This window comes from Amblyomma americanum, chromosome 10 (genome assembly GCF_052857255.1).
Source record: "Amblyomma americanum isolate KBUSLIRL-KWMA chromosome 10, ASM5285725v1, whole genome shotgun sequence".
Classification (NCBI taxonomy): domain Eukaryota; kingdom Metazoa; phylum Arthropoda; class Arachnida; order Ixodida; family Ixodidae; genus Amblyomma; species Amblyomma americanum.
In genome coordinates this window covers 7,909,341-7,936,987 of record NC_135506.1, presented here as the reverse complement: position 1 = coordinate 7,936,987, position 27,647 = coordinate 7,909,341, and the positions used below count along the sequence as shown (strand labels likewise).

The following is a 27,647-nucleotide window of genomic DNA, read 5'->3' as shown; positions in this document are numbered from 1 at the left end:
ACAATATGCTGTTTGATACTTGTCTTGAAGACACCTAGCCAAGATGTCCGGAAGCTGTCTTAGGGAGGATCCTTACGCCTTCAGCAACTACGCAAGAAGCTTACTAATCCGCTTAAGCAAGTTGTCTTCAAGACATTGTGCTTCAGAGGCCTGGAGGTCTTCCTCACATGACGTTTTACGGCTTGAGCTATATGTAGCTGCAGTGCAATGTTTATGTTTGAACAGGAAACATCTAGAGAAAAGCGTGGACGTCAGAAACATCGCAGAAAGAGTTCGATTAAGACGTTGCCAATACGTACACTCATGCATAACTGCCTATGGCAGGAATAATTTACTGCCCCGGACATGCTATTCCGATTCATGTGGCACATGCGGGACAACAAATTCTATGCCCACTGGGCACCAATCTACCAACTAGAGAGATATAATGTCTTGCCAAGATGAACAGGCTGTCTTAAAACGTCTCTACTGACCCCTGCGACAGTTATTGAATGCTTATAAGACGTCTTAGCAAGATGTGCAAGACATCTTGTTGATGATTACAAGACATTTCTAGGCATCTTGAAACACTTTGTAGACACCTTCTAGCTGAGCTAATGCTCCCACTTTTTTTAGCTACAGGGCTTTTTGCAAGACTTCTTGAAGATATCTCAAAGACAAATTGTAGAGGTCTACACGAGCTTTAATGACTATCTACGACAGGAAACATGTATAACAATCGTAAGTATCAAAAACTCATTTTGGGCTGCCCTCGAAAGTACTGAGCACAGTACGTCTAAAAGACGGAAGGCTACGCTCTTCTAATTCCTGATTGCTGGCTGTCACAAGCCTGCTGCACCCCGACTGTAACGGACAAATTGAAATTCCATCTCAGAGTACCGAAATAAGCATTCTGCTTTTTGCAACCTTCTGTCTGCGGTCTAATAATAATAATAATTGGTATTGGGGGAAAGGAAATGGCGCAGTATCTGTCTCATATATCGTTGGACACCTGAACCGCGCCTTAAGGGAAGGGATAAAGGAGGGAGTGAAAGAAGAAAGGAAGAGAGAGGTGCCGTAGTGGAGGGCTCCGGAATAGTTTCGACCACCTGGGGATCTTTAACGTGCACTGACATCGCACAGCACACGTGCGCCTTCGCGTTTTGCCTCCATAAAAACGCAGCCGCCGTGGTCGGGTTCGAACCCGGGAACTCCGGATCAATAGCCGAGCGCCCTAACCACTGAGCCACCGCGGCGGGTCTCTGTGGTCACGGAGGACTAAATTTTCATTTGGCAACACAAAGAATAAATTTGTTTACAAATCTTGCAACAGATGGTTTCAAGTTTCATTTTTGTCGGCTGATGCTGGACCCGCCCTGGTGGCTCTGTGGTTAGGCGCTCGGCTCTGATCCGGAGTACTCGGGTTCGAACCCCACCGTGGCGGCCGCGCTTCGATGGAGGCGAAACGTAAAGGCGCCCGTGTGCTGTGCGATGTCAGTGCACGTTAAAGATCCCCAGGTGGCCGAAATCATTCCGGAGCCCTCCACTACGACACCTCTTTCTTCTTTCACTCCCTCCTTTATCCCTTCCCTTACAGCGCGGTTCAGGTGTCCAACGATATATGAGGCAGATATTGCGCCATTTCCTTTAACCAATATTATTATTATTTTGATGCCGGGTTTCAGTTTCGGTTCTCGGTCGCCTACCCGGCAGCCTTGGCCGTTGGCAGTGATTGAAATCAGGCCTCTAATCAAGGGATAACATTTTAGGCCCAAAGCTGACTGTTGTGTTCATTCTCAGAGGCCTAAATTTCTATTTAACAGTTCAGACCAAATGGGTTCGCTTTGTTTGCGAAAGATGGCGAAAGGTTTCATTTCGTCAGCTGCAGCTGCTGCAGCCCGCTGCAGTTTCGTTTCTTGACCACCTGCTCCAACCTGCACAGCCATAGCCACGATATCGCTGCTAGCTGCTGCAGCCCGGTCCGGTATTAGTTCTTAAAATCCAAGTTCCCCTTTTAATACCAAGATAAATTATTATACCCGGTGCATCCCTTTGCCTTCAGCACTAAATTCCCATTTAAAAATCGGACTGGTGAATGAGTTTGCTTTTTTTGTAACAGATGGCGCTAGAATCCATTTGGGCAACTGCAGGGCAAACTGCAGCCGGGTTTTAGTTTTGTTTATCGGCCACCTGCCCTGCCGGAGCGAGGATATCGGCGCTGCAACCTGGCTCTGTACTGACGGCTAAATTAAAATTCTGCCTCTAATTCTAAGATAAAACATCACGCTCGACGTTGCCCCTTCCCTTATGTTCTCAGGCAAAGAAGCCCGATGTACGCTAAATGTGTTCGCTTCCTTTCCGGTAGATGGCGCGAAGCTGCAATTCATCGGCTGCAGCCGGCTTTCAGTTTCGTTTCCCGACCACCTGCCCAGCCGGCTGCGCTGCTGCAGCCCGGCTGTACTGCGGCTCTCGACTGCGGAGATTTTCTTGCCGCGCTTCTCAGTCGGTGGTTGCGCGCCACACCGCACGCAACTGCGCGGGGGGCTGCCTTGGTGCGCGAGTTTCTTGCTCTTCGCGGCGGTGTTTGCATTTTTCTTATGTGGGTGCGCGGACTAGGGGTCGGCTCCTGAGGCCCGAGCCCCGACCCCAACGGGCTTCGTGTGCTTTTTTGTTTCGTTGCTTCCGTTTTGTGTCTCGCGCCCTTTTTTCCTCGGATTATTTTGCTTTTCGCGTGTCCTTAGAGGATCAGCTGTCCACTCTCTGCGTCTGCCAAGGAGGGAGATATGGGAATGCGATATCTCCACGTCCCCATCAGCCAAGTCGTGAGTTGCCGCTTCGCCAGATTCTACTGACTCTTATTCCCAGCTAGCTATCACCCCTTATCTCTCTAGTTTCATTTAACTAACGCGAAGTTATCCTAAAAACTGCTTTACAGAGCCATTCATTTCACTACAGCTGTTTCCTTTGCTTCAACTCAGAGGCTCTTCGTTATCTCTTTGCGCTCAGAGAGGTCAGCAGTTATTTATTAATTTATTATCATTCCTACTGCTCGCAGTCAGTCAAGATAACTTACAATCCGCAATCCAGCGCATTCATCGGAGATTGCGGTTATCAGGGTGCGGCCTTTCCGCTCTCGGAGCGTTATCATCTGCTTTGCGCTACCTCTCCAGCCTATCACTCTCTCTTTCGCTGGCTCAACCTCGCGCGCGAAGCCATAAGTCCGTCAACTGAGAGCAGACGACGACACATTCCAAGTCACTGATACAGCGGAAGTAGTTCTTAACGAACGCCCGCGCGTATAAGTGACCTTCCTGCGCACTTAAGCGGCGCGAAGCCTGGAGGAGAAGCCGAACCTAGTTTTCGCTTCGGCCATCGCGCACCGCGAAACTTCTTGATTGCTATTGCCGATAGCTCGCGCGAGATTTACGAAAACAAAATCAGTATTTTATCAAATCACGATTCACGAAGTTACAGAGTGTAGCGCTGTTTGAGGAAGGAACCGATAGCGTGAAACAGGGGTAAACTAGAAGGAAGGTCAGAAAAAAAAAAAAAGAAAGCTGGTTGTATAAGGTGTAGAAGCGGAGCAGACGACGTCGTTTCGAATTCGAGCAGACAAGCGGTATTTCATTGCCGAGAGCAGAAGACAACGGTCGTACAGCGAGCATCAGCGAGGAAAAAACGCGGAGAAATTGTTTCTGAAGAAGCAGAAAAGAACTGGCAATTTGAGGGGAAAGGAGGCAATCGGGTCGTTGTCGCCGTTGCCGCCGCTCTTTTTTTTTTTCCAAGATGTCGGCACGGCGGCCCGGTGTTCTCGCGCGCGGTGGACGGAGGGCCCAAGAGCCCGGGCAGCTGTCGCCGCCCGAGGAGCAGCCTCGTCGCCTGCTGGATAACGGTCGCAGCCGCGAGCAGACGACCACGGCAATGCCTGTCGTCTGCTCCTTTGTGCCCCGCGGTTCTTCTGCGTGGTGAGCCCTCGCGAGTGTTTTTGTGAGCGCAGATAAAAAGAGAGAGAGAGAGAGAACGCTGTGCTACGGGCGGCTGCAATGACGATGGGTTGCGACGGATTCGGACCGCGGAGTGACGATTGAATACGTGAGGAAGAAGAGTGCTTGAAGAAGAAGACGCTGGTGTCGTCATCGGAGGTTGTGCGTGTGTGTAGTACGTGGAAGTCGGTGAGCCGGGGCGTTCAACGGCACAGCCATGCGCATCGCCGGGAACTTGACTCCTGCCCCGTGCAGACTGATGATGATCAAGCCCCGGATGATGACGTCTACGACTCGACGTGTCGCCCGCACTCCACTGCTCCTCCTTCTGCTTCTTCTGGCGGTCGTCTGCGACATCTTCCTAATCACCCCGTCTGACGCCGCGCCGGCTTTCGATAATGGTGAGTGCGCATGTGCTATGCGAATAACTTCTTTTTTTTTCTCCTTCTGCTTCTTGTTCAGCAACGCTTTCGATAAGGCGCTGTTGTCGTTCGCGCTGCGAGCTCGGTTATGCAGTTGGTCAAGGTCGTCGGTGCAGTTTTTGTGATTGAGGTCTCGGTAATGAGGGGATGGACTCGGCGCCTTGAAGATAACCGGGCACTGGCTGCTTAAGGGCTTTGCTTCTGATCAATGCCTTTTCCTTCTGCTTTTTCTTTTCTTTCAAGTTTTTTTTTTCTGAACAAAAATGGCAAAAGGAAAGAGCGTTTCTGGGCCATTGCTCTGTTGGGCGCGTGACGTTGTTTTTATGAAGCTCACTTATGAGCTGCAACTAGCTGAACAGCCTGAGTGCTGCTCCCCATACATTTCTTTTCTCTCAACGATCGTAAAGTATTTCCTTAAATTTAATCGTTGCGTCCTAGTTTGACGAGATTTCGTGTAAACGTATTTGAAATGCTGTCATTTTTCCCCACTCTGTAACAGCCCACAGGGGGTTAACAGTATTGTAAATAAATAAATATAGAAGTTAAAGAGGCACAAGGAATACACGTGCACCTAAATCAGAGTGATATCAGTTTCGGCAGAAGAGCTGTCAGCGAATTTTGCTAAAATGCGGGTTTCACCCTCACTGTAACTATTCACCTCTGCTGAAGAGAAAAATATGTATCAAGTCCAGACTAATTCTGCCAGCCTTTTAGAGTGGCAATTCATCACAGCGGAGAACTTAATTCTGCCACCACGACACGCAGAAAGTCTTAGGCTACTACACAGGCAGACGACGATTGCCGCCTAGACAGTGTTTTGTTAAATTGAGACTACAAAACGGCTGCCATCTTCCCTTTACCGGCAACGGGGGAACGAACATAGGGCCCCAATGCTTCAGTGAAGTCCTGCGCACGCGTTACCTTTCACTTTGACTTACATAACGATTCACGACCTGAACATTAGTACGCGACTGACATCATTAGGTCCTTTTTCGCCGATGACAAAGCGATGTTAGTCGTTATCAGAGTCCGGTATCTCTGGGCACAACGCGGTATTCAGCTCGTAATTACGCTAAGGACCTGCATGCACACAACTGGCGAAGGCGCTTCCGGATAGACAACGGGGGGGGGGGGGGGGGGGGGGGGGGGGGGGGGATTGTAGTAAAACGCGCGGAGTAGGCAATCGTAAATCACTACACTGACAAACGATGCGATAAAGATCTCTCTTATCTTCCTCTCCATCTACAACTCACAGCGTCCCCATTCGAATGGATTCGTTCGCGTGCTGGAAGAAAACGTGTAGCAATACAAAGCTCGAGCGGAGGCAATAGGACGATATTGTTTTCAACCCCAAACTTTGGCCAATAAAGCTTATCGACTTCCGGCTATAAAAGTCGATAGACCACGAGCAGATATAAAGCAAAAGATGCCATATAGACTTATGTCTATAGACAGCCCATAGACCTCGGAACAGTCCGAGGAGGTAGCTTTTTCCGCAAATTGGAAAAAAATAAGCTCATACTCCTATCCACTTCAGCCTGTAGAAAAGCTTATAAATTATCTAACCAATTAAAAGTTGGCAGTACGGTGTATAAAACTTTATGGCAGCCTTTACACACCTCTAATTAACAGAAATAGATTCATTACCCTGCCGACTCCGGTCTATGGTCAGCCTACAGACTATCTTTGTACAAAAGCAAATATCTATAGCGTACCCATAAAGTTTATAAGTAGAAACTATACAAGCCTATGAACAGCGTATACACGCATGGGAGGAAAATAAAGTTCAACTTCATTTGGCTAACATAAACAGATGTTTCGGTGACTTCAGGTTATCGATAGCCCATAGGCTATAGATTATGTACCTACACACGAAAATACTACGTAGTGTCAATACCAAGCTTATCGCACAATCTCGTGGGCACTATGTGGACTCTTTTTGTAGCGGCAGTTTCGATGACGACACGTTTGAGCTAAGCCACGGTGATAGATAGCCAAGGGACGATCCCTGCAAGCCACGTTCGATCCGGGGAAGGCCACCGTGATTCGGAACCAGTGCACGTCCTCCTTAATATGCCTAATGGGCCTCCGATTAAAGCGCACTCCCACGACGCTTCCTCGATTGCGACCGCGCTATAAATTGCCCCTCCGTGATTCCGTGCCGCGTATAATACGACTGCGTCGAAGGTTCGCCCTGCGGAGTCCACGCCGGCGTCCGAAGACCCCCTTCTCTCCGCTCTGGATTTGTGGGTCCGTTGGTCGGACGGTAGCCTCTGTGGGGAACGGGTTTCGAGCAAATGCGTGTGACTCGTCCCCGCCAAAGAGCATTTGTCATTCCGCATCCTTGTCTGGCCAACATGGTTATCTTTGAAAGGGTGTGGAAGTTGCGCTCTGTGCATGTCGCGTGTGTTTCTTTGTTGTGTCCCGTCTTCTTCCTCGCGCAACTATGTGCGTATACCCTTTCAAAGATGAACCAAGTCGCCCAAAAAAGAATTTTACTGCAACATGGTTAGCCTAACCTCTCGTCTCCTTTTCTCTTCGTGATTAGATGCACTCACTACAACTCACTTTTTCTATGCCTATTTCGCAAGGATGAATTGTTGGACTAATTTGCGCCCTCGTTCTCAATGGCAACTGTAGTAGAAGCCTAGTTTTTATAACGGACAGCATCGCATACAGGGAAGCGTCAAAAGACTAAAGCAGATGACAAGATTTAGCACTTTTTGTAGCGTATCTGACTTCCAAAGCAAAGATGAACATACTGAAAGCACAATCACACTTGTAAGGGGAAAGAGTCTATAAATTGCGCATCACGCCACAAGCAAACAAAAAGAAAGGAATGGTGGCGAAAAACCGCAACGCTGTCGAAGTTAACGCAACTCCTCGCCACACAAACTCCTCGTCCCGCAAACTAATAGACGTAGCGCTTGTACCGTGTGACCCGGGCCTATACACCCTTCGTTTATTCCTCGAAAGTCCGGCGAAAACAGATGCGCCGACTTTGGAGGAGCAGTGCTGAGGAGTCGACTCCCGTTTAAGTTGTTGCAAGCAGAAAAAAAAAAAAAAAGATGTATCTCGAATTGTCCATGTATGTTCTGTCCGTTCCTTCCACTGTTCACGCTCTTGTACCCTCCATGCCCATAATGAACCGAGTCTCGAAACTTTGTGCACGCTGTCAGTTCGAACCTTTCCAGCGCGGGGGTAAGCGTGGCACGGAGGTGTGGTATCGCCGCGCGCAGCCAGCGGTTTCCGGTCGTTGCAGGCCGGCGCGTCAGCTTTCGTGCCAGCGCAGACATCTTTCTTTTTTTCTTTTTCCGCGCTCCATCTCTTTCTGCAACGCAAGCGAATATTGCCCAACTGAGTTTCTTTTTCTTTTTTTCTTTCACTCTATTTGATTTTTTTTTTATCCGCGCCGTATCTCGCATATGCACGTAGGCGGCTAGGCTCGTGTGCCCCGGACACGTAGGACGACCTCTTTAACGGTTTCGGCCACGAGAAAGTTAACCCGCTTTTTCCTCTCGTATCCAGCAACTCTTGGCAAAAACAATTTTGAACGGGATAAAGGTTACGAAAGCATTTTTTTTTTACATATTGTAAGATTTTGCTATAACAATCAATATATCCGCAGATTTCCATTCGTACAGGCTTGCATATTTTTTTTTGCTATTAACGTTTTTGCAGTCGTCAAAAGCATTCCCCATTGCTTTTCTATTCAGTCTGAACTTCTCCATGCCAGCGATGGATAAAGTTTAAAAGAAACATTTTGCTACACGTCGGAAGAATGTATCATTACCTTCCATATTTCCATAAAAGTACCTTATAATTTTCCAATATTCAAAATTTTTCCCACAAATGTCGGGAATGCTCATAACCACGTACGCAACCACAAACGCGAGTCCATCGCTCCAAGAAGTGAAGAAAATTTGAAGCCTAGAATTACGCACAAAAATCACAGATACCTAATGCCATTATGCGTTGGCAATGCTATTGCATTAGCAGCTGTCGATGCTTTTACCGGAAATGGCTCCGCTTCCGGTCACGTGATGCCGCCTCCCTCCGGCCAATCAGCAAATTTAGATTCCCACAACACATCTCCTTCTCCATGAGGCTTCGCATTAAAGAAAAAAAAGACAAACCTTAAACAAAATCTGCATACCGCCTCGTTGTACTCTAATCACAGCACAAAGCAATGAAGCATTCTAAAACCGAATGACCACAGTGTAACTGTTTATCTTCCAAATGTATGGTGTACGCCGCTGCTTTACAAACAACCAGTCATATCTATTTGAACCGGTTAACTGTATACCACATCCGCCTGTAGCTTCAGCTAAGTTACTTGGGTTCTTTTAGCGTTCAGGTATATAAGACTCACTTTTCAGCTGTAAATGCGGCAAAAGCATTGCCATTTTTTCTGGCTACACCTGAAAAAACTCAGAGCAGTGATGAATATCACTGGCGTCAACCACATACAGATTGACGCGCGCTGGAAAAATTGAAACAAACATGAACAGAACGCGAAAAAAAAAGGCAATAAACTGCGATGCCGCCATCTCTGCTATAGGAAACGGAGGAAGAGGTCGAAAGATGGAGGTCACATTGCGGACGACCAGATCGAAGCCAATCGAACTCAAGCGATGTTGGGGCCGCGCGTCAAGAGATATGCATCGATTCGGCTCCGTTTTCTTTTTATGTTTTTTTTTGCTTCTTCAGCGATCTGACCCTTGGACGTATTGCACATATGGCTCCAAAAGACGTCTTCTCGATACAGAAAGGCGCCCAGTCTTCGCTCCGAATCTGGGCCGAAGAAGTATAAGGTGTTCTTCAATCACGCTCCTGAGTTTAGGCCTGTGTAATTAAGAAAAAGAAACTATCGGAGAGGCTTTTAAAGCAGCTTAACCTGTATGCGGACAACAATGCTTTCAAAACCTCTCGGCTTTTTTTTTTTGCTTGTTATCTTGGCGCACTATAGTGGAGCGGGAGAGTTTGTTCTCTACAACTTCACTCTGTATTATGTCACTACATGTGCGCTTCTAACTTCAGAACCAAACGTTTGACAGCATCAATATTGGTTTCCTGGGCTTGTCGGTCTTTCATGATGAACGAAAACAGCGCCAGCAAACAGATATATTTAAGAGGCATAAGCACCAAAGGCGCTGACTTTCAACAACTGTGTTTATTTTAAAGACGTCATGCAGCAACTAATAAAAGACGCACGAATAAACAAAATAGGTCTTGTCACTGCTTCGCGTGTGAGCCGCGAGACGAGATGCCCGATTACGAGCGATTTAAAACGGAGATTTATTCGAGGAAAGATAGATTGACGAAACGCTTGCGAATTTTTGTGATTTCTGCCGCTTCAGTAATTACTTCGCGCACCGACTTTTGTTTGTGAAGCTTAAACAAAATTCTTCCCCGTGAAAGCTGAGGTGCGCAGCTGCTATCATTGCAAAGCGCTCCTGCAGGTTCTCATTCGCTGTTTTATCTACGTTACAAAGGGGCTCTTTGAGCCTATCGATCTTATCGCTACCCGAGCGTGTAATAGAGGAAGACGATGAGAGATACGTGGTTGTGATACTATACATCCACGATGTTTCCTGCAGTCTGAAGAGGATCGGACTTCAAGCCGGCCAGAGATAAGTGGGGGAACTCGTGCGAACGCGTAAAGCGAGCCTGCGGAGGTAGAATATAGGCTGCAAACTAAAGCATAAAAATGGCTCTATTGATTGTGTGGAGAGCACCGCATATTCTATTGTCATCGCTTGTGGAATGGGGTGCTTACGAAAGACAGGTAGCTGCTGCAACAGTACAGACTCAAAGAGCACCGTCTTTACGTGGGTAAAGCAGCGAAAGAACACCGCTGCGCACCTCATTTTACATTTTGCAGAATTTTGCATAAACACAAACACAAGTAGGCGCGAAAAACAACCGGAGCGGCATAAATAGCAAAAGTTCACAATTTCTGTATACGCGTTCTGTCAAGCGCCATTTCCTGGAAAAAAAAATCTCAATTTTAAACCGCACGTATTCAAGCATCCCGTCTAGCGGCTGATAGGTACAGTTATAATAACATGACGCCTTTCGGGTTTTTGTTTGTGTTGTTTTATATGCTTACAGGTACGTATATGGCGTCTTTCCAAATGTAGTGTTGAAAGTCGGAAGTTGTGTTCTCTGTGCCTCTTCCATGTCCGTGTTCATTTGTGCTGTATTCGTTTAGCTTTACAAAGAGCGATATGCGAGCATGGTGGAACTAATTTGCACGACGTGACGTTATGGAGCTTTAGCTTGAAGTTTCGTGCTCAACACGATTTCAGTTATCTCATCTTCTAAGGTCACTTAGCCGCCTCCATTAGAGAAGCCAGCTAGCATTATGCAGAGCTTCTGTAGCTCCGAAATACTCTGAATAAACAGGTTCGTAGAAGTTAAGCCAGCTTCATAACCAAGTTTCATGATGAGCCGAGTGGTTCTGCGCCATAGATTCTATAGCGCAAACCATTTTTCGTGCGTGTCTACAACGTGACTTCTGCTTTGTTTTATATATTGCTTTTGACTTGTTTCTTTCATAATGTGCAGCATATTTCATGACCAAATTTTTTTCTTAATGTCCTTTGATTCTGACCTCAATACATTCACGAAATAGTAGACTTGAGCTTTCTAAGAAGCATGATCACATTCGCTGAGACACAGATGGCCGAGCATAGGTTCGCTGCATGAACGGTCCTGCACATACTCTGCTACACTCTGTAATAGCGGATATTCTGTTCGATGCGTTGACGAGGAATTGCATCTTTATCACTGAATTTTCTTTTTTAGCCTTGCATACACACATTTTGCTTTGCTCACAGTACTAAATTTATTCCACCTATCCCATTACGTTATTGTGTCAGAATAATGCAGTTGGAAGAGACGGAGCGAATATTTTTCTGCGCAAATCAGCATTATTTTAATGTTTAATAATATATATGCACCTGGTTCATTAGCGATGCTAAAGGAGGCTGCCTTCTCTTCCCTGAACCCATTTTCTGTCCATATGTGAACACGGCATCCTTGCAAGTGTCAAAGAAAGGTGGCGTCAGCGTAGACAGTTTATAAAAATTCGCGGGCGCTCACACCGGCCGCAATAGAATCGGAAACTTTTTCGCTCAAAGAAACGTTCTGGTACAAAAAGGCGCTGTTCTACAAAGGAACGCAGTGCTGTGTAGGATATTGCTTAACCTTTTCTCAGAGCGATTCGCATCAGCAAACTGCTCCAAGAGTTTATCATCCCACTTCCAAGGCTTAAGTTTCGCTAAAGTGGTTTATTACGGCGACTTGAATTGTTTTTCTTTGCGCCCAAGTCTGACGAACCAGTGGTGGTGAAATGTCAGGGCGCCCTCATAAAACTGCGGTAGAAAATAGAAGCGCGGGCAGTATGAATGGTGAAACCGCCCGTCAGCACATCGTCCCTCTTCTCTCTCTTCCTTTCCTTCTCTTTCTCTCTCTCTCATTGCGTTTCCTCCGTCACTTTGCTTCTCTCCACCCCTGTCCGGGGTACGTTAACTGCCCACGCCGAAACGGCGCGCCGGCAATTATTCTTCCGCGACCCGCCCGTCACGTAAGCCGCCCTGTGTCACACACCGGACTACACCCAACACTTTTCCCTGAGAGTTGCGTGCAGTGCGAAGCGTATAGCGCGATGACGTGCAGAGGAATAACTCCTGGTGTATCACGTTACAACACGCTCATGACTATTTCGACGACGATGGGGTTTCCATGAAACCAACTAATGTGCCAAGCGTTGGATCGAAGACAGTATCACTTACTTTATATATATCAAATATGGCGCAATTAGAGTTTTTACACGGCTTTCAGAGAGCCTACTGCTTTCGGTGCTAGGCCTTTAGCTGGATGTATGAGGAACTAATAAAAGCCCCTGGCCTTTTCGTTAACGCAGCTGCCCGACCCGGAGATCTCGGCTACGTCTCAATTTCCGGGATTAGGTTAGCTGGCTTATACGTGTCAAACCAGACTAGGCAGAAACCGGGGAAGGTTAGGAAAGACGCCGTACTGGATGGCTGTCGATTAATTTCGATCATAGTGGGTTCTTTAACGCACGCTGACGTCGGACAGCACAGGCGCGTTTTCTCCGTCATAATGCGGCCGCTATACCACTGGGTTCGAACTCACCACCTCGTGCTCAGGAGCTGCCCTTACAAAAATGGTCCATAGCCAGTCTGTAGATTTCTTGTAGACTCTATTGCCTTCCTATAGATATTTATTTTGTCTATTCGTAGTCTATGGACAAAAGTCTACTAAAAGTGTATGTCCATAAATCTATCGATAGTCTATAGACTGTCTCTGGGATTTGTATTGCCTATAGACTGTTCTATAGGACTTGTCTATAAAGAGTCTACAGACTTCACAGACAGAAGTCTATGGACATTCTATAGACTGTCTAAAGAAATTTTTGTAAGGGTGAACGCTAATAACTAAATCCCCTAAGGAACGCATAGCGGCGGCTTACACTGCGGGGAATTAAAGTGCGACTGGTCGTATAGCAGATCCGTGAGACACACGCCGTCTTCGGCGCTTTCCTCGAGGTTGTGTGCACTCACGTTCAGCGGCTGTCGAAACCCCCTCTCCGCTTGGTCGTCGTCGACGTCGCCCACGGGCCGAGACACCCCCGCTGTCCGCGATGCCCAGCGTCCTCCGCTCCGTGGGTAGATAAGGCGTCGTCCGTTTTTGCCGCTGACGGAGAGGATGACTGTGTGCCGTGCCCGCCGCCGGCGCTATTTGCGGCGGATGCGGTGCTGCCGCATCGCACACTTGTGTGTGTGGATCCGACACCTCGGGTGAAAAGATGGTGCGGAGGCGTCGAGCGAAACCTCCCACGCCTCTGGTGTTCGAGTTTGTGGTGGGCAGTGGCCACTTGAGGGAGTGTAGGAAGAAAGAAAGAAAGAAAGAAAGAAAGAAAGAAAGAAAGAAAGAAAGAAAGAAAGAAAGAAAGAAAGAAAGAAAGAAAGAAAGAAAGAAAGAAAGAAAGAAAGAAAGAGAAATGCTATCGGCATATAGACTTCAGGCAAGGTTCGGGCAGTATGTGCAACATTAAAAATGATTCCAGCAGTCTATCCACTTTCGAGCAGGAGGATTTCGTGTTGCGCCATCTACAGGTAAAATCGTTCGTCATTGCCGTTGATAATAATAATAATAATAATAATAATAATAATAATAATAATAATAATAATAATAATAATAATAATAATTGGTTTTTGGTGGAAAGGAAATGGCGCAGTATCTGTCTCATATATCGTTGGACACCTGAACGCGCTGTAAGGGAGGGAGTGGGAAAGGAAGAAGAAGGTGCCGTAGTGGAGTTCTCTGCTATAAATTTCGACCACCTGGGGATCTTTAACGTGCACTGACATCGCACAGCACACGGGCGCCTTAGCGTTTTTCCTCCATAAAAACGCAGCCGCCGCGGTCGGGTTCGAACCCGGGAACTCCGGATCAGTAGTCGAGCGCCCTAACCACTGAGCCACCGCGGCGGGCATTGCCGTTGATGCACGTTATTGCCGTTGATGCACGTTATCAAAGCAACACTGTTCTCAGTAGTGACTATGAAGATGCACTTAAGCTTTCGAGCGAACAGGTGTGTCAAAATGATTTTTTATCTATTATTTATTAATTTAGTCATACTATACTACAGTACGGGTCCGTACAGGAAGGGGATAATAAGAGTGGGTTAACTCATTTTCTGTTTCCGCTAACGCGTATCTCCACGCCGTTTGAAATCGCTCCCGGATGGCACCGGGAAAATCGAGAACCGGAATCGCGCGAAGACCGTACCTATACACGGGCCGCAATGGTGTCCGGAGCAGTGAAGTCACCTGACGGCGGACGTAAAAGAGGCGGGGTCCTTCTCTCTAGCTGCAGGCGCGTGACTGCGGGCTTACTTGCAACACGGTTACACAACATTATCCCTGTTGTATACGCCGTGTAGCTGGCGCTTACGCGCGCAGGAGCTCGGCGATAAGGTTCTCCGTCGTTCTACAGCGCTTCTGGAGGCGGGAATAGGTGACAGGGTGAACACTTCGTGCATGCAGAACCTCTGTGATGCAGCGCGTTCCTGCGTTATGTTCCATACCGTTCATATAACGACTAAACAGCGAACGCGTCAGCTGCATGCACTGCTGTCTTGCTTACCGCGGTGGCAACGATTATGGTAACACCTCCTTATAGTCAGCCGTTCATCTTCGGGCGAAATACAGGATGTATTAATCCGGTAGTACGGATCATTTCGGATCACTCGATCATATCCAGTTCCACGATGGTCACTACTACTATGAAGTTTAACAGGCATCATTTCTGCTACGTTCTTAAATCAGGCCGCTTAGAAGCACAAGGATATTCCCTTTAAGCACATTTCAATGCTTGTTAAAGCAGCGAGGAGTAAGTTTTGTGTCTCCGTTTGTGAGCACACTTCGCAGTAGCATCAGCTATTTTTTCGCAGGCCATCTTAGCAGTATCCATGACGGAGTTAAAACCTCGCCTCCACGCCTTACCCCGTACCCGCGGGTGTATTGCTTGCAACGGCCCAGAGGAGTGCACATGTATAGGTTGGTTTGGTTTATGGGGGTTTAACGTCCCAAAGCGACTCAGGCTATGAGAGACACCGTAGTGAAGGGCTCCGGAAATTTCGACCACCTGGGGTTCTTTAACGTGCACTGACATCGCACAGTACGCGGGCCTCTAGAATTTCGCCTCCATCGAAATTCGACCGCCGCAGCCGGGATCGAACCCGCGTCTTTCGGGCCGGCAGCCGAGCGCCATAACCACTCAGCCACCGCGGCGGCTTGCACATGTATAGGTGTGTCACTGGGCAACTTCCTACGTTCAACAGAACCCAACCAAGGAACGCAAGCGAAGCCTTACCGAGCCATATTTCTTCCAACTTTTTGGAGCTTCAACGAATTGTCGGTCTCGACACTCTGCTGGGAATCGCGCAGCGCAAAGATGAAGAGGACGGACGGTGGACAGACACCGTGGCTGGATTCATCAACTCATTTCACTGAAAAGATATGGTAGGTCGTATAGGAGAGATAACGGCGGTACAAAGGTAGCCATATCAGCTCTTGCTTATCTTCACTTTCTTCCAAACGCCAAGGTACTCTGTTTCTAGTTAGCATGTATGCACTGCGCTTCTTTTCACGGCGCGAGAGAAAGGCCGCTGCCCGTGCCCGTGCCCGTGCCTAGAGACCATAATATGCAACTCTACTGTGTCCTATCTACCGACGTCGAATTTCGCGCGCATCCTTCAAACTGAGGCAAGCCAAGGCGCGCCTTGACGTGTCCTATCGGAAAAGCCAGGTTGCCTCATCATTACTCGCTGGCCATTAAGCACGTTATCACACGCACGTCCATTTCTCTCTTTATTTTTTCACGACGTTCTCGTCATCCGCATTTCCTAGTAGAGCCTTCCGAAGTCAATAATCTCCAAACAGGAACGGCCCGCAGTCGAAACACGCGCTCGAAGACAATGGAAAGTGTCAAAGGAGCGAGCAAATGTATGTTGAGGGCCTTCGGCCAAGAGCGTGCCCGGAACGAGAAAGAAGGGGCGGATAACAACGAGGAGACGACGTCGATGAGGACTCGCGATAAACCCGGGAGGAGGAGGGAAGGAGAGAGAGAGGGAGAGAGAGAGAGAGAGAGACGAGGCTGTGTTGGCGGCATTCCTCCGTGACCGGCGGCTCCCGCTGCTCGTTGGCGGCCTCTCCGGAAACGTCCTCGCGGTACGTTTTGCGGTGCGCACCGCAGCCGCAACAGAAGCACAGCCAACGCCCTCTGTGCCTGGGAACAGGACCGAACGGCCATCGCTGAGGCCGCGGAAAATAAGTGGGGAGGAATATGTGACCTTCGCTGGCAAGAAAAGGGAAGGGGAGTAAAGCACGGACATGAGATTTAGCTAACCCTCCAAAAGGCGCCATGATGGTACTCTCAAGAATCCTCAGAGACACTGAATTAGCGACTAACTTCATTGACGATAGTTAAAATCTCTTTGAAGAGGAAATCTTAACGCGACAGCGCTAAAGGCTCCATTACACAGAAAATCCGGCGCCACTGTTGTCGGCGGCGTTGTAAGTGAAAAATCACACGAGCATGACCCTGGCAGGTGGCCCCCAAAGAGCAGCCTAGGAGGTAGGTGGGCCACCTAGGTCACGTGACCTTGCGGCGCCATCACAACCTGCCCACCGGATAGTGAGCAAGACTGCCCACCGTGGCAGGTGGTAGTTAAATTAGTGATTGGCCGCTCGGGAAGAGCAACCCATGAGCCGCACAAGGTCCACCGCTGGTAGCACCTGCCATCGCAGGGCAGTCGCTCATCGCTTAACCGCTGTACCACTGCGTCAGGAGGGGTATGACGACTCCCAGGGGTTTATGAATGTAAATTGGAGAATGGCCTTCTGCATATATAGCAATCAAACAAGTGTCTCCTCCATATTTGTTGTTTTTTTTTTTAACTTCTAAGCGTCATGGCAGAAATTCTGTCTTTAAGTTTCAGTTTTATGGTTAGAGCGCTCACCATAAAACTCCACCAGATAGAAACATGATGTGAAATGCCTGTTGTTGTCAGGTTTGTAAGCTTTCATTGGCTCCGAGAATAGCGGTTGGATACCAAGAGGCGTTACCATAATGGCGGCCACAGCGCTTAGCGCAAGCGTGAAAAGGGTATGGATAGGAATCATACTGTCTCCACTTTCGTTTTAAAGTCAATAGATTACATCTGTGGCAAAACACGTTGTGGGGAAAGCTGGTGCATAGCTGCAAGTATAGACGAAGCGCTAACAGACAACGCACAGGCAACAAAAGTGATTGCCCCGTCGTTTTGGTGTCCGTCTGCCGTCATTTAGCGCTTCATCTTATTCTGAGAGGGCGGCACAGCCAACGCCCTCTGTGCCTGGGAAAACGAACTGAGCGGCCACTGCTATGGAGATGATGAAAACGATAGAAAGCAAGGCTTTCGGTGGGCTGCGCAGCCTATTCTCCGCGCATGCATGTTTAGTGTCGGCGTATGCGAGTCAATTGCTCCCGCGCCGTTCCCCGGCGACTCATTTCCGTTGCGAGTGCATCTTCGTCCCCGCTGGCTTCTTTTCCTTTTGTTTTTCTTTTCTCGGAACTCTTTCTCTTTTTCTCGGAGCTGGAGCGTGGAGTGCAAAGATGCCCGAAACAAACGCGGTGGACTCGACACATAGGGAACGTGGTGCGCTTCCTTTTTTATTGCGAGAGTGCTCTGTATCTTTTGTGTTGCAAGCGTATATTTATCACAAAGGATTTACGGTGTAGAGTAGTAGTACCAGAAATACTAGTAGCAGTAGCTGTAGTACCAGTTGTAGTACTACTATATAATGGTAGCAGCAGTGGTAGTGTAGTAGTCATTTCTGGATAATTCGAGTTGATGAAAATTCGTTCGTATTATACGGGAGTTTGAATTAAGAGGAGCGTTTTACTACACTTGATGTTGACAGAGAGAAAGATTGAGTTCGAAAAAAACCGAAGCCAGGGTGTCCGATATGTAAACACGAGGACATTGAGGCGGACATTCATCACTTACTGTGGGACTGCCCAGCTCTCAAGCCTACAAGGATCCGGCACCTGATGGTAGCAGGTCTTTCACCAAGCAACCCTGCTTCATACATTGCCTGGACGCAGGGACCGTACCATCGTTCTCTACTGGGCTTCATCAAATCAGCTAACCTTTTTCCATTCATTTAATCTCTACTACGTCACTCATCACACCTTCACCCATCATTGATGCCCTGGAGCAATAAATTTCGTTTAAAAAAGAACCGAAGTTTCCAGTTGAGCGAGTTCGAATTGACGAGAGTCTATTTTAGTCGTATCTCTTTCGTAACAGAAAATTCCACTACGTCACAGTTCCGGCATTACGTCCACACCTACCTCACAGGGTTGCAACAAAATGCCCCGGAAGCTTCCGTAAGGTATATCTTAACACATTTTCAACGCAACTACATCATTCCTTGAGAATGTGCAGGTCTCCAGCGTCCGTCACCGAATGTTCACGCCGGCTAAAATCTGTTTTTCATTAAAGAGCTCTCTCTCTCTCTCTCTTTCAGTCTGCGCCGTCGTAGTACTCAGACGGGGTCCCATACGTCGCAGTGTTCCCATGCTCTTCGTTTTTCGGGCCCAGGTGCGATGGGAATAACAATAGCGGAAGCCGATATGGTCTATACATTCCAGAGAAGATGTATACCTCCACCCAATACTCTTTCCACAGGTTTCCATAGACTTTCTATGCAGACATCCGTTCAAAGGCCACACCGAGATACGACTGCAGTCCTGGCTGCAGACCACACGAGGTATAGGACGCCTCAAAGCGCCAACCTTGAGCAGCCCACTTAGTGTCATCTACGCACACACACGTTACGGCCATGACCACGTATGCAACGAAGGTTGCTCGAGACAAGTAACAGGTGCCTCAGGAAGTTTTTTCCGGACCCCGAAATCTAGCGACGGGGGCCCTTTTCGTAAGACTGCCCTTACACCTCCGCTACGCATTGCGAAGCAGGCATAAGAACAAAGAAGGAGATCCTCGCTTGGAGCATGCGGCGTCCTTTAACGTGCAGTCGTTGACGCCTCTCGGGGTGTAAGGCGGTCATGGCTGCCGTCCGGGAAGGACGCTCGGAGCACGTCGAGGCCGCGGTCGCAACACCCGACTCCGTTATTGTTGCTCTCTGTGGGAAGGAGCACATAATTCGAGGCTGGCATGTTTCCTCCGCCGTATTCGTTTCATTTCTATTTCCTTCGTCCGTGCCGCCCCAGCACTGATTACAATTCGGTATACAACTCCTATTTTTCTTTATAGCAGAACTGATATATGTCCTCGAGAAACAAATCAGTCATTGTCGGTTCCTCGTTTGGCTATAGACGATCTGTGCCGCGTGAAAGCGGTGAACGTTGGGTACTGCTCTTGTGCGATCATTTGATTTTGGAACGTTAACTCCCAAAACAGCAAGTGTGGCACGGTGCACAATTTCGCAAATTTCTTACTGCTCACTATGCTATGTGATCCAGTCTGAAAAGGATAAATTATAACATTAGATGCAGTGGCTCAAAAGGTTTGATTCTTACCCCCTTTTCCGGGCATCTAGAAATTGATGCCACCTCGACAGTTCTCTAGATATATTTTTGCTCGCAAATCTGTCGGTGTACCGTTTCTCTTTTGCCTGTTTTCGGTTTGTTCGTTGAACTGCTTCCTGAACAGAGCCTGCGAGTCCGATTCGACTATGGCTATTTTTTATAGATGGATGCTATATGCTGACAACCTTCTTGGAAGCAGGCTAGTCTTTTTCTCGCTACACAATCATGTCGCGGCATAAAATTGTCCAGCACCAAGACGGCATGGTCAGACTCCGAAAGAACTGTGAGCCTCGGTCATTTATGGCTATTTTGCCCGCTTCCCCCCCCCCCCCCACCCGCTATTTTTTTTTCAGAAGAAATGTCTTTTGGCTCGAAGCTACACTCCGTCGTCTTCTTCTAAGTCATAGTAGCACGTGCAAGTTTTCCATAAACAGCGACGCCAAGACTGAACAAAACGCTGTCTCCCCTCCGAAAAAAAAATTACGAAGCACGCAGCGAATATACTGCAGAACGGAGCTACGTGTCAAACCAAACAGGCGATGCAAGAACAGCACAAAGTGTTTTCAGAGAGTTGCTCTCCACTGAGTCAGCCCGACCGACCGACCGCCGCGGTTAGGGGCTCCTCAGCCGGAGCAAGAAGCATCGAGATGCCTATCTCGACGCCGCGTGCGTCGTCCCCCCTGGAAGGAAGCAGCTCCTGGCCCACTGTCTGCCGCGCATCTTCGCTGCGGAGAAGGCTGCCGCACGTTCGAGCACACTGCGGTAGTTGCTGCATCTCCCGCACGCCGGCCCGCGCGAGGTAGTTACCGGAGGAGGCGGCGTGCGTGCGTGTGTGCTTCGGCTGCCGTCCTCGGCTTTTCTTCCACGCCGCTGACTCCGCCGCCTCCATCTCGCGTGCGTCCATTGTTAGACGCGCTCGGCCAAGCACGACGGACCCAGGGAGCTCTGCGCTCCCGGAGCTGCGGGATGCGGAGAGACGCCGTCCTGGCGGAGGCTGCTCCTTCTGTAGCCATATACCGGAGCCAGCAGGTGTATGCTTACATGCATGATGAGGGTGCACCGAGGGTTTCTTCTTTTTTGTTCTTTCGCATTTTTTATCTTTATTTCTGCTCATATTTGCGCGTTCTTCCGTCTTTCATTACGCGCTTCGCGCAACACCGGAAATGTTGCCGGTGAGCAGCGTTATGTGTTTTTCCGTATAGAGCTTTGGAGAAGTTTTCCCTTCAGAGAGGCGTTTGGGCTTTGTTTTGCGGGTATTGCGCACCTCCCCTGCCCCTTGTCGGTGCCGGATACGTGACGAAACTGCTGACAACATCAGAGAAGTGCGGCGTTTGCAACATCTAAAGGTACAAAAGCGGAAAGAAATGCTAGCGTGTCCTACGAGGTCATCGGGAAGACGGTGTCTATGGTAGTAGTGTCCTGGTTCGGGTATGCTGACGGTGGGCTGCGGAGCTTTTGAGAAAGAACAGGCGATTCGGACACCTAAGGTCGGCATGGAAGCGTGCCCTGTGGCCTATTATGCCGTGTAAACTTCAAGCCATACCTCGATGGCAAACACTGCGGATCGCATTGGAAGAACTCGCCGTCTAGGGCGTATGGCTGGTACACATGCATGTAGTGGTTCCAAATTTGTTGTTGCCTTCAGGTACCACGCTGAAAACATATCTCACATAGGGTCGAGCGTTCAGTGCGCGCCTCGTCTCTTCTCTATCCTTCGCCTTTTTGACTAGTTTATTTATTCAAGAGCTTGCTTTCTCGACGCGGCAGCACTGTAGAATCGTCCTTCCGCGAAGCACCCAGCGTTAAGAACGCTCTCTTTCTCTCCTTCCTTCTTCCGCATTTAATCTTGACATCTCCGCGCTGTGTAGCCCGTACTATCCATCTGGCACATCATTCCTGCCCTTCTTTGCGGCCCTCGTTCCAGGTCCTAGATCTATGCGACTGTTAAGAGTCACTCGCTCACCCCCCGAAAGGCCTCACGTCCCCCCCGCCTGTCCTCGCAGAGGCAGCGGCCCCACCCCCCGCCTTTATATGTCTTGATTACAATTAACTGATCCTTCCAATTACGCAACATCCACTCCTCCGCGGGGCGACCCCTTGACTGGCTCCTTCTCCACTCTTCTCCAGGGGGAACGCCCCAGAGTGGCTTCAGCGGCGCCGACACTATATGGGCTGCCACAGACAGACACACTGGCGTGCCGCCCCAATTCATGGTATCCCGGCGCTGTCTCCGCTATGCGGGATGAGAGCGGGAGGAGGGGGGGAGGGAGAATGGCAAGAGGTCCTCACACACTCGCCCTGGCCTAGCGAGACGCGCCGAGACGAACCGCATAAAGAACAGGCCCCGCCGTCTCTTGGCGGCTTGGCCGTCTGTCCCTGCTTTGTCTTCCGCTTAACTGGCACTCGGCTGGTGTTCCCCGCGCAAACTTTGCTCTTTCCGACATGACCCTTGGCGATGAGAGTCTGGCTTCATCTAATGCTTTCGTACTCTCTTCCTCAAGCGGAAAGAAGACCGAGTTAGTTCCACGAGTGCTTACGGCTTTAACGTGGAATCTCTCCTCTCGCCTCGGGCAGGGTTTCTGCCCTCGCTTCCTTCGTAACGAAGACTTTCGCCGTGGATGTTACGCGGCTAAGCCGTGCACGCGCCAAAGAGGCAACAACGACGTAGTGGAAAGACCAGTCCGTGTCTTCAGGGCATCGCTGTTTCGTCGACCCTTCCTCTCGTTGGGACGTGCAACTCACTCCTTTCTGTCTCTCCCTCTTATCTCTGAGTGTCTCGTCGTAACAAAGTGAGGAAGAGACACCGACGGCGACTAAGTCGCACGCAAGAAGAAAGCACAGAGACGTGCAAAAAAAAAAAACTTTAAGAGGAAAAACCGCGTCAGCGGCGTGAACTCGGGCCCCGTTATTTTTGGCGCCGACGCCCCACCCCTTCTTCGCTGCGTGGCGGGGGCGAATAACCGGCGGCCCGTGACTCTTCTCTCGTCTTGAAATTCGGCCAAGGGGACAGAACCCCGAGCGTCTTGAGCGTGCGTGTACGTGTATGTGCGGCGGCGCGCCTACCGGAACCGCCGTGCCGCGGCCAAGAGGAGTGCGCAGTCGTGAGACCGTATACAGCGGGCCCAGGCGGCGGAGGTGGCCTGCAGCTCGCGCTCGAGGAAGCCGGTGTTCGTTCATGCGACGCTCCATAACGCTTTGGGACGAGTGAGGACACCGCCTTTGTTTCAAGACGTCTCCAGCCGTTCGCTTGAGACGCGTGGGCACTCTTCCTTCAGCCTTCGAGAGCTCGTCCGTGTCTTCAGATTCCCCTATTGTGGGACCAGTTTTCAAGCAATGTGAAGACATGGAACACCTGATTCGTATCCGGAATGATTTCGCGGAGGAACTTGCGTGAACAGACACTGCGCCCCACGGCCGTACAACCTCACGCGCTGTTCTACAGTTTGTTGTTGTCTACAGCGAAACAAGACACGCGTGTGTAGGTCCTCTCGTCAGGACAGGCCTTGTGTCCTTGGAGTCTGCTGTCGCGCAAGTTTGGTCCACGCTGCTACGTTTCCCTGCGGGTTCTTTGCATCGCACGTTGATATGCTAGCTAACTTGGAGGCCCGAGGATTCCTTGGAACAAACGGGCATGTACTCAAACTGTTAGGAAGCCGGCCGAGAGAAGGACTCAGCCTTGCCTTGAGCCGTTAATCAGTGAAGAGCCGACCTAAGGCTTCCGCATTATCTCAGGCGAAATGAAGCAACGCGCTCGGAACGGCGTTGTGTCGACAGAAACTAAGCTGGGCACGTGATGCGTTGGTGTCCGCTCGTTCGCCGCCCTTCGTGTATTGTGTGCAAGGAGCAAGCGCGTTGTGGATTGCTCGACATGTTCCTGGAACTTATGATGCTGTCCCTTGAGCGGGGCATCAAATCGGTGGCCGTGCTCGCCACGTTGGGATACCTCGCTCAGAAAGGTAACATTTAAATCGCCGTTATGCTTGCGACTGGCATGCAATACATACGTTTGAGCAACGTGGAAATTCGGGCTTGTTGGTTCATATTTCGTGGCAATAGTGCAAACAGGACAAGGGACCAAGACGAGTAGACACACACACAGTGCTGTGTGTGTTTACTCGTCTCGGTCCCTTGTCCTGTTTGCGCTATTGCCACGAAATATATACGTGTTCACGCCCACATGGCGTGACATAAAGCGTGGTGACAAAATCTGTTTCCGAAAAAAAAATCCAGTGTGCACTTGTTCGCATGTAAGTTGCAGTGCAGGAAACGCAGAGAACAGGGTTGATCTGAGTAGCTCGCTGGTGGTTCATTATCACCATTCTGGACGAACCATCACGTGTATGACGGACAGAAACGCTACAAGTAGCGTTTCTTTCCGTGCTTGCGATGTTCGACGTACTACTTTTCATATGACATTATGAGAAGTATTAGGCAGTGCACTGGAAGCGAATTTGCGCGTTTAAACAAAGCGTCAAAACGGGAACTACCACTTGCACACGCATGTCGTATTTCTTGTTTTTATGCTGTTTCTTTCTTTATTTTATGGGGGGAGGGGGTACAGAGCACTAAGACTCTTCAGGTACAACAGAAATGACGCAACCACCACAAGTCCTTTTATGCGTTTCCTTCTGTTCGTGGGTTACCAAGTATGCCTGTATTATTCCGGGGCATTGTGAACAAGGGAGCCGTAGCGCTCCCGAAACGTCATTATTTGTGTTTGACCTTGGTCAGTGACCAGTTAATCTCATCAAGCCATGATTCCTGACCAGACGGTATGCCGTCGAACCCTCGACTACATATGCATCTTGACATGCGTTATTATGCTTCGAACGCGAGGTGTGATAAAGATTATCCTTGCTTTCCGCCTTACAGCTGCAGACAAAAGTAGGTCCGGAAGGTTTTAGGCCACCCAGATCTCGAGATGGGAGGCGGCACGTGCCATAGTGTAGCATACACCTGCGCGGGTGAGCGCGGTGAAGCGCTGAGTTTCTTGGAGGTAGCTCTTTTTACGCCGTGTCACTGCTGTCATCGTGTTCTGTCCGTTAACAAGCTTCGCGAATCTCATTTACAAGTGCCCTTCCCCCCCCCCCCCCCCCCCCCCCCCCATGCATACGTTTGTACCAATAGGGAGTGCGCATGGTGAGACCCCTTAGTAGTTTTTAGTTTGATTAAGACACCATTAAGAGTGGCGATCATCCCCTTTGTTAGGAATAATCGAAAGCGAAGCAAACAAAGATAGAGAAACACCATTGCTTTGGCACACATCGATAATACATTTTCTTTCTAGTTGCTGATTTGTCCTTTAATTTTGCTTGCCAAAGTTACCGGGAGCAGTTCGATACACCTTGTGCGCAGGCCAGTGAATACATCTGCATCTTTGAGAGTAAACATCCCCGCGACGAGCCAATTCTTCCAGCGTGCGAGGCAGACAAAAGGCCCCCATCTTCTGCCGTCCGGATGCAATGGCGGAAGAAGCCGAGGCGAGGGCCATTGGGTTTGTTCACCCTACACGCGTGTACACGAGTGCCGTGAATAATGGATGTTGGCGTAGTGCTCACGCGTCGAAGGATGTTGGTTCGGTTCGCGGTTCGGCGCGCGCCCATCGCTTTTTTCCGCTTCCTCCAGAGCGGCACGCGGATGGAGGACCAGGCCGGGCGCGCAGATGGCGTCCCCATCCAGCGAGGGTGGCGGACGCCCGTTTACACGCTGCCTTGTTTTCCGCAAAGTATACTGTATGATGCTACGGGCTCGCGTGTGTATAGTACACTTGGTGAGTACGGCTAAACGGCAGGCCTTGCTGCTCTGATGATACACAGCAAAGTGTACGTCAAAGAACCAGAAGAACCGAATCAATGCGCGCCGTTTTCTTATCTTTTTTGTCTTATCAGCGTGAGACATTTCTGCCCAGCCTGAAGAGATGGGATTTGTCGCTGGACAGCGTCGCTCACGAGGTGTTTCTTGATGAAATCTAAGGTTTGACGAAATCTCGTCTGGTCGGGTAGTAGATTCATATGTCAAAGGAAAGGAATTACGCCGACCAAAAACGTCGTTGTTAAAATAATGTTGTTTTTTTGCGCATCTTTCCCACTTCGGAATGTTTTCATTGTTTTTTTTTTCTTGAGCTATCTACCTTTTTGGTCGGCGCTATTCCTTTTTTTTTACATATTAGGTGTTTCTTGAAGGTCCACGAATTAAGAGGCGTGTGGTAGCGAGGGTGGTTTTGAAATTATTGGAGGACACTGGCTTTCTGGGCCAGCGGTGGGGTTTTTTATTCTGCCTTGATCATATGACGCAGGCGGGGCAATTCCCGACAATTTCGTAACAAGGCTAACTTCGACTGCCCTTAACGCCAACACCACAACCATTAATGACCCTGCACCGATAGTATGTAAGAATTCTTTTGACTTAAATGCACTACTTTCGCACCCTTCCTTTCTTGTATTACATACATTCCTTGCGTGTATTCGTGCAAGGAAAAATTCCCGCTTCGTTTGGTTACTAAACACAACTTGGGGCTTCGACTGCAACGTCTAGTTTGCTATAAGTAAGCCTTGACTGGCACCGTTATGTGATTTTAGCGTAGCGAAGTTTACCGTGAGCCCGTTGAAACAGCTTCATAGGACTACAGAATAAACGCAGTCTTGATCAGGCGCTGAAAACAGCGCGGGGCCCTTTTACCCCTCAAGTTCAGCCAGCTTGTCAGCCAGTCGGCCGGGCATAGCGCAACGATCGCGTATACTACAGAGAACCGCCTCCTTCCCATCACGCCTCCTTGGCCGTCGCCATAGCGGGCTCCGCAATTTGCCCGGTTACAGGACTGGAACGAGCGAAACGGCCGACCTGGCAGGCCGCCTGCACGCGTGAGCTGCGCGTCGTCTGCTTCGCAACCTCGCGTGGGAGTTCATCTGCTGCAGACCGTTGCTGCTCGTCTGCTATACACCTCCCCGTATTCTGTTAACTTTTTCGCGCATCTCTCCCACTTCGGAATGTTTTCTTTTTCTTTTTTCCCTGCTGTCTATTTATTCCTCGTAACACTGCCCCTGTCTTTGCGCATCCCTCCGCATATCTACTCGTTTACTTCGTTGTCCTGTCTTTCTTTTTCTGACAGCTGTATTAAGGCAGTCGTTCTGTCGTTCCCCTGATTCCGAGAGCAGTGTTCTTTTCGTTCTGGGACGCTGCGTCTCCTTTTTCCTTTCTTTCTTCTTTTATTATTTCTGCACCTCCGCTCTTTTCCGAGCCTTGTCTCGCTCGGAGGCGCTCTTTGAGGCGTGACAAGCTGCCTCCTCGGTTCGTCTTTGTCTTTGACTCGGTCTTTTGTTTCGGACTTCGACTTCGTTTCCTGTCTCGTTACGAACCATCCTCGCGAGCCTTTCGTGGAGAAGAGATGTTCAGCAGCGGAGCAGACTCATTCGCTTCACTCCCAGGACAGGAAATGCACTTTCCTTCTCCCGCCTCTCCCTCTCTCTCTCCTTCTGGGTGCTTTGCGTTTCCTCTGCATTTATCTTTTTCCTTCAGGCAACTAAGAATATGAAAATTGGGCTTTTTCGCACTCATTTCGGCCTTTCCTCGTTGTTACGGCTTTGCGTAGGAGTGTTAGCGTGCTTGCGTGCGTCCTTGCATCACGCCTCGCGGTCTACCTTGCTACGTAACCCTGCTTCTTAGATGCGCTTCTTTCTTTTCCTTATACTTTTCTGTTCTTTTATTTATAGGCCTCAACTCGCAAGTGATGCGCGTCTGCCTTGTGGACCGTGCGTACTTACACGCACGCATGTCCGAGAACACCGAGATGAGCTTGGCGTTAAGCCATGCGGATCTCATGAGTTCGTTGCCGTGCTCAGTTCGCCGCCTTTAGACCTTGAGCACGCCACTGTCCATATCTGTGCATCGCCCTGCCAAATGACACGGAGTGCCTCAGCTTTTGACCGTACTTAGAGAGGCCAGCTTACTAGAAATGGCTGCGCTGTGAAGTTTCTGTGTTATAGCACGATCGAACGAGAGGTGAACAGATTAACGAAAGTGGGCGCGGGCTATCTGCTGATTTAATTCGAGGAAGCTGAAACATCGTAGCATAGAAGCTTCTGTCCCTAAAAATGGGCACAGAGGCCTCACTCTGTATATTTTTGATTATTTC

At 49.3% G+C, this 27,647-nt stretch overlaps 1 protein-coding gene across 11 annotated transcripts in view; it reads left to right on the top strand.

Moving 5' to 3' along the window:
* Positions 1-2,384: 2,384 nt before the first annotated feature.
* Positions 2,385-27,647, top strand: part of Ptp99A (Protein tyrosine phosphatase 99A) — a 211,307-nt gene continuing 186,044 nt past the window's right edge. For 4 of the 11 annotated variants that reach the window (XR_013309232.1, XM_077640139.1, XM_077640135.1 and 1 more), the window contains exon 1: positions 2,481-4,363. Coding sequence is in view for 9 of the 11 variants with exons in the window: in XM_077640139.1 (XP_077496265.1) it covers positions 4,180-4,363 (184 nt within the window). In the remaining 2 variants the exon portion in view is untranslated. Of the gene's footprint in view, positions 4,364-22,522; positions 23,473-27,647 lie in introns of those variants that run through there. The other 7 variants (XR_013309231.1, XM_077640138.1, XM_077640140.1 and 4 more) reach the window with 5 other exon arrangements.